Source organism: Argentina anserina, chromosome 2 (assembly GCF_933775445.1).
Source record: "Argentina anserina chromosome 2, drPotAnse1.1, whole genome shotgun sequence".
NCBI classification, from domain to species: Eukaryota; Viridiplantae; Streptophyta; class Magnoliopsida; order Rosales; family Rosaceae; genus Argentina; species Argentina anserina.
In genome coordinates this window covers 17720384-17727371 of record NC_065873.1, presented here as the reverse complement: position 1 = coordinate 17727371, position 6988 = coordinate 17720384, and the positions used below count along the sequence as shown (strand labels likewise).

Below are 6988 nucleotides of genomic sequence, written 5' to 3'. Positions count from 1 at the left end.
GCTCATGAGTACCCGTATTATAAATGTATTTGGGTAAACAGAGGGGTTGCCTGATTTCTCATGAGCACATATATTTTCTGATATTATTGGACAACCAGATGGCCGCCAAATGACTCATGAGTGCATTTATGATGACATGCTTTATGTATTTTCTTATACATTTATATGTAAGATATGCTGTTGTTTTACTCATACGAGCTGTAAAACTTACCGGATTTGTGTTTACAATCCCGGTGCACCTATTCGATGGTGTAGGGGATAGTTCCGCAGGTGTGGATTAGCAGAATCGACGGACAACTCTGAAGACCTTGAAGTTTTTTTATTTTATCTTGTGGTGAGGATTGAGAGGATTTTTACATTTCTATTTGATATAATGCTTGAATTATAACTTTGGTTTGTAATAATGAATTTAACTGAGTTTTACCATGAACTCAATAATGAACCATTGTGACGTTAAAATGATTTCGATTTATTGAGATTGTTTTAGAGTTTTTCATGGCTTCGAATTCGAGTTTTATACTCGAAATTTCGGGACTGTGACAGTATTGTGTTCTCATTTATCTTAATGTCAATACTGTAGCTCATAATTAGCTAAGTTGGCTATTACTGCGTCTATTTCGTATAGTTGGGTGGGATCTCCTCCAACTGACATTGTTCGCCTTTTGGCTTGACTTGGTTCTTAATATATCGTCCAATTTTTTAAAAAACATAGTATTGTGTTTTCTGAAAGTTTGGGAATAAGATAATAGACTGAATGGTTATTATGGTTTGAAATTTTGCATAATTATTAATTGTCTATTCTCTCTAATGATCTATTATTGATTTGTTATTTTTCGTTCAACAATGAGAATATCATCTTATTGACTATTGATAATAAGTTATAATTGGATTAATATTCCGTAATCAGTTTGAAAGTTACTATGTTAGATCAGTTAGTTTGCTTGGTTTGTATAATTGTCCTACATATTGAGTTGTCTTACTGAGTTATTATCTTATTGCATATTTGGATCAGATTGCTATATATATTGGCTCCAAATGGAATTAAAAGTCAACTATAAGGGGTAATTGAAATTTTTATCAAAAATGCAAGAAGGGTAATTTTTCAATAATTATGTACTATTTACTGTAATTATAAAATTTTTGTTTGAACTAAAATACTATCTTATTAAATCATATTGAGAATTGTTCTTGTTTTTCACATTTTTTAATCATATGTTGTTGTTGAAGAAAAAAAAATTTAATTTGAGGGGCCCCAAATTTTGTGTCGCTTGTAGCCCTCGAAATGACAGGGCCGGCCCTAAAATCGCCCATATCAATCATCCGAAGCCAAAACGAACAATTACATATCCTCATTGGCCGCGTCATTTGCATTATATTTAAGATTATTTTTATTTGCATTATTCCTAAAATATTTCTCAAAAAGAAAACCACGTACGTAGCTATTCGTTTTTTTTTGGAGAGACAAAAAGAATTTCACCCCGATGGCGGAGACGTTGACACGTGCAACTGTGTGTGGTTGAAGCCTAGACCGGGGCGGGTCTAAGTGATGGGCTTGGAAATGGATCGGGTAGGCACGTGTGCGTTGGCCAATTCACTCTTGACTCTTCCCCCTTTTTAACCGCCTCTCAGAATCTCACTCTGCTCTCTCACTCATCCTCTCTTTCTCTCGGACTCCTCCGCTAGGGTTTTAGGGTTTTCAAAAACTCGCAGCCTCCGCAATGGAAAGCTACCGGAGAGTCGAGAAGCCGAAGCCGGAGCTCCCCATCAGCGAGAACGAGATCCGCATCACCACCCAGGGCGCCATCCGCAACTACATCAGCTACGCCACCACTCAGCTCCAGGTCCCTCTCTCTCTTCACTCTCTGCTTTGATGCTTTTGATTCGTTTTCATCTGTTTTTTCATGTGGATTTGTTTTCGATTGAGATTTTGCATGTGTTTGTTGTGATTAGCTTTCTGTTTTGGTTTGTTAGATTTGGTTTTGTTGCTGGATTGGTTAGGTTTTTGATTTAAATCGTTATTGTGATTCTTCGATGTGCCGAGGGTTGTGTGTGGTGAAACAGTGGTTTGCTGGTTTTCGATTTGATATTGGGGCTGAGTCATATGGAAACTTTGTTAGTGTTTCTGTTCTTGTGATTATGAGAAAGGTCATTGCTGAGTGTTACGAGTGTTAGCCTATTTTACGGGGTCAGAAATCATTTACTTTGATCGAAATAGGTCTGTCGAGTTCAATAGTGGTTTGGTTTAGTCTTGATCAGACATGTTTGTGGGATTAAATTAATGTACCGGAGTGGCGATCCTGGTAAGGTATATAAGAGCTATTGCACATATTGAAAGGGTGGAGTGAATCCTTGATCTGCTTAGAATTCTTAGGCTTATGGTTAGTAGCGGAAGTATGGCTGGTCGTCTGGTACCAACATCAGACCCGGCTCCTTTGGTGAGGGTATTTGTTTCACACTGCTAGCGGGAAAGTTGTCGTTTCTTCCCTGCATACTGTTTCCTTCGTTTTTGCTTAAACAAAGAAAAGATCTGCTCATATCGAATTAAAGAAGCGAGCAATTGTTTTGTGAAGTAAGGGTTTACTCTTATTAAGTTTGGTAATAAGGTAAAATTACATTGGAGTTCATGTAAAGCCACTCTACGGGTTCCATTTCAGATTCTTGGACTGTACTTTATTATATATTTTCCTTCTTTGACGCTATTTGGTAATTTTCTTTTGGGGTAAGGATAGTGATTAATTTATAATGTGTTGCATATACTTCCTAGCTAGACTATTAAGTGTCTCTCTATGGGTTGGATGTGCAATAATTTTGATTCCTTTTTATACATCTGAAGGTATGAGCTGATATGGTACTGCTTGTAACAATTGTTTTTCAGGATAAACAAGTCAATGAAATCGTCTTGAAAGCAATGGGACAGGCAATCAGCAAGACAGTGGCAATTGCTGAAATTATAAAGGTCTTTACTATGAACTAGCTCATCTGCCTTGTTTCTTACTTCCCTGTTCACAACTAATCCGTCACATGTGTTGTAAAACAGAAAAGGGTTTCAATGTTGCATCAAGAAACTGCAATCAACTCTGTAAGCATTACTGATGTATGGGAACCTATTGAAGAAGGTCTTGTACCGTAAGTCTATCTTGTCCAATATTTTGATATTTGGGATTATTTTAGAGGATATTTGGATTTATTTTGTGTAGATGACCAAAAGATTCGTGTGCATAATCTCCACGTGCAATACCTGTGGTGTTCTGTTTGATCATGCGTTTGTTAACTTATGTTTCAGTGTGGAGATGACTCGCCATGTGTCAATGATTTCAATTACGCTATCAATTAAGGAGTTAAACACAACCTCAGCAGGGTAAGTGTTGAAGTGTTCTTAGATTCAAACTAAATGGTATCTAATGGATTTGAAACTTGTTTATTTTCTCTGTTATTTATTTGCAAAGATATAGCATTTTCTTTCCTCTTTTGTTGGCTGTTCTAACTCGATTATTTTCTGCAATCTTGCTTTTCATAGATATCAAGCTCCATCTCCCTCTGACCAATCTAAACCACAGCCCAATTACCAACAGCAGCAACCAAGACAAGCTCGTGGTCCATACAATGCTGTCAATGAAGGTGAAGCAATTGAAAATCTTTCAACTGTGAACTTATATTTTAAATTTTCTGTTCTTTCCAAATATCAACATGTTTCATTCATTTACTTTTTAGATTCATACGGTCGAGGAAGGGGACGTGGTAGAGGCAGAGGTCGTGGCAGAGGTGGAGGATATGGCAACTATCAAGGTGGATACGAAAACTATCAAGGGGGATACGAAAACTATCAAGGGGGTGGTTATGGAAACTATCAAGGTATAGAAATTGTCTATGGTAGCTATTGGGAACCAAGTGTTTTGTTCTCCGTTCACTAGTTTCATGAAAGCCCTCTCTGGTTTATGATTGCCAACCTACTACTGACTTGCTTTTCTGTCCTGATAGATAATGGTGGGTATCCAAATCGGGGTAGAGGTGGCGGTAGAGGTGGCGGACGAGGCAGAAGTTGGGGCAATCGTAGTAAGTTAACTTTCATTATTGCCTGTACACGTAATACAACTTTTAGACCAATGTGTGTAAGTTCATGTGTGCATTTAAACGCAACTTGGAAACACTTTATCATTAAAGACGGGTTTAAGGTCCTCAGCTAGAAACCTACTTACTAGTAGGGAGGGATTCTAATTTAAGTATGGGTAAATTCCTCCTATGGTACCTGATGTTTGGCTACTTGGACAATTTGGTACCTGATGTATGAAACCGGACAATTTGGTACCTAAATTTTTCAAATTTAGGACATTTTGGTACCTCTATCAATTTTTACCATATTTTCAGGGTTATTTATGTCATTCTAGTCCTAAACTCATTAAATTCACATTTTTCTTCATTTCTTCCTATAATTGCCTCTCTTTGGAGATAATTAAATTGATATATTTACTCCACTTAGCATCTACTTCGCATATATCGAAAATAAATTTTTTTCTTAATATACTTATTGTATCCTAATTATTTTCTGCAAAGGAAATAAATTGCCTTTATGCAATTGTAATTTTTATCAAAAAAATTTTAATTACTTATAATTAAGATTAATTTAGATTGATAGCTACATTATGAAAACTTATATACGTAAATCATCACAGATACTAAGTGGATGAGTTATCAAATTTTTAGTGATAACTTAGAGGCAATTTGGAGGTATTATAAAAAAAATGAAGTAAAGTTGAGATAAGATGACAGAAATAACCCTGAAAATATGGTCAAAATTGACATAAGTACCAAAATGGCCTAAATTTGAGAACTTTAGGTACCAAATTGTCCGGTTTCATACATCATGTACCAAATTGTCCAAGTAGCCAAACATCAGGTACCATAGGAGGAATTTACCCTTTAAGTATATTTAATGTACTGTAGTAATTGTATGGTCCATGTTTTGCTGTATATCTGGATGTGTAAATGTGTTGCACATGCAGTGATGTACTAATATGTTGGATTTGCTATTGTTTTAGGTACTGGCTATGAAAGAGGGTCTGGTGGCTATGAAAGAGGGTCTGGTGGTTATGAAAGAGGTTCGGGTGGCTATGAAAGAGGTTCAGGACCATCAGGTGGCTATGAAAGGGGCTCGGGTGGCTATGAAAGAGGTGCTGGTGGTTATGATAGAAATGCCGGTTATGAAGGAGGTGCTGGTGGGAATGATAGAGGTTATGATAGAAATGCTGGGTACGAAAGAGGTCCTGGTGGGAATGATAGAGGCGCTGGTGGCTATGAAAGAGGTCCTCGTGGCTATGACAGAGGTACTGGTGGCTATGAAAGAGGCAGAGGTCAAGGGGGCAGAGGATATGGTCGTGGGAGGGGACAGATGGGTGGACGCTCCAGGGGTGGTGCAAACCAGGCATAATTCACAGTAGGTGATATTTTTTGCTTCCGCCATGTGCATGCCTTTTGCCCATGAGGGTGAGTTTTATCAGAATGCTGTTTGAATAGCGTGAAATGTGGCTTGCAATATTTGGCGTTGTTAAAACAGTTTCTATGTTGATGTTTTGCTTCTCTTCAATTATGTTGATAAGTGCATGTGGACATGGGCAGGCTTGTTTTGGTTGCTGCATATAGCCAAGTGAAAAATGGTTGGTTTTTGGTATTGCTGTAATTCGTTTCGCAATTTTTCGTTGGCAATATTGTATTTAGAGGTTCTTTATAATATATTATATATATCTTGATTTCTTCAAAACCATTGTTGAACCTCTTATGAGTGTTAACATCTCCTATATCAACTGGCAAACCAAAGAAAATGTTGTATCATTGTGTAGCTATTGAACCTGGGAAGAATATGCAAATACTTATACTCTTGACAGCACGTCGGTGTCTGGCAACTTGATGTGCTTGAATGTATAGTTGTAATTGTAGAAACTAGAAACTGTGCATTGGTACCCATCCACCATTGCTTCCAAACTGACTTGCCTAAGTAGTTAGACACCAGGTTTGAAACCCTGATGTTTGAATTTATCAAATCTTCCATTGTGCTCTATGGGATGAGATGGAAGATGTATGGTGTTTGAATGTTTTTAAGTTGGGACGGAGACTGTTTCCGAAGCAAGCAAACGAAGCATTTTGTAGTGTTATTAACGCTACAAGGATTTACCACCCTGGTTTCGATTTCAATTTTCCATGTGGTTGGTACATACAGTATGTGGCTTTGAGCTGTTAAACACACTGGCGTAGGTGGTTGTTCAATTGATCTGTTGATGTCCCAGACTTTTCTATGGTCTTTTCCCATAGTTGATTCCAACGCGTTTAGGAATCGATCAAGTTGAAATGTCAGTTTTATCTTCATTGCATTTTCCTGTTCTCTTTCTTTACTGAGAAAGTCTTGAGTAGTTATTTTCTTGGAAAACAAAAGTCCGTGAACTCAGTCAACTTAATGAGCTCACCTTAGATTAGTGAGATGAAAATTGATGTAATTTAAAGCACGTACTGTAGGTGAGTATCACCTTATTGTACAGAGACGTTTCTAATTGCGTTGTTGAAGTTCGGACGAGATCATAGATGGACAATTATCTTATCATGATCTGAACTAGTTCTATAAATCTATAATATATCATCATCAACTATGAAGATGTTCCAGTTTCACTTTTGTCATGTGCTCATAGCACATATAATTTGTTGCCAAACATTTTCTGACGTTCAGTCACTAACTTTACAAATAGCTTCCATTTATTTCTTTTTCAGTTTTTATTTATTTATAATTATACAACCTCAACATAGATATATACATCCGTGCGCCTTCTTCATCTAAATACGAAAATTTTGAACCCAACCAAATGCATCCGACTGCAATAAAGGTCAGGTTCATATGCTGGTTCCAGTTGGATTACTTATTGTCCAGCTTTCGTTGATTGAATTATCTTATTGTTCAGTGAATTTAAGATTGCCGCGAAACAAACTCTCCCCTTCAAAATGTCCG

General features: G+C 37.1%; 1 protein-coding gene across 1 annotated transcript; it reads left to right on the top strand.

Annotated features, from left to right (window-relative positions):
- The first annotated feature begins 1640 nt into the window (after positions 1-1640).
- LOC126785454 (uncharacterized) lies at positions 1641-5665 on the top strand. The gene is made up of 8 exons (XM_050511154.1): positions 1641-1841; positions 2876-2956; positions 3038-3126; positions 3284-3358; positions 3518-3618; positions 3712-3852; positions 3979-4053; positions 5037-5665. The coding sequence occupies exons 1-8, from the start codon at positions 1719-1721 to the stop codon at positions 5423-5425; spliced, it is 1074 nt and encodes a 357-aa protein (XP_050367111.1). The 5' UTR covers positions 1641-1718; the 3' UTR covers positions 5426-5665.
- The last annotated feature ends 1323 nt before the right edge of the window (positions 5666-6988 follow it).

Excerpts from the sequence above, each read along its gene's own strand:
- LOC126785454 (XM_050511154.1), top strand. The coding sequence starts at position 1,719 with ATGGAAAGCTACCGGAGAGTCGAGAAGCCGAAGCCGGAGCTCCCCATC. Across the intron at positions 3,619-3,711 it reads ATACAATGCTGTCAATGAAG|ATTCATACGGTCGAGGAAGG; the intron begins GTGAAGCAATTG and ends TTTACTTTTTAG. Across the intron at positions 4,054-5,036 it reads CAGAAGTTGGGGCAATCGTA|GTACTGGCTATGAAAGAGGG; the intron begins GTAAGTTAACTT and ends CTATTGTTTTAG.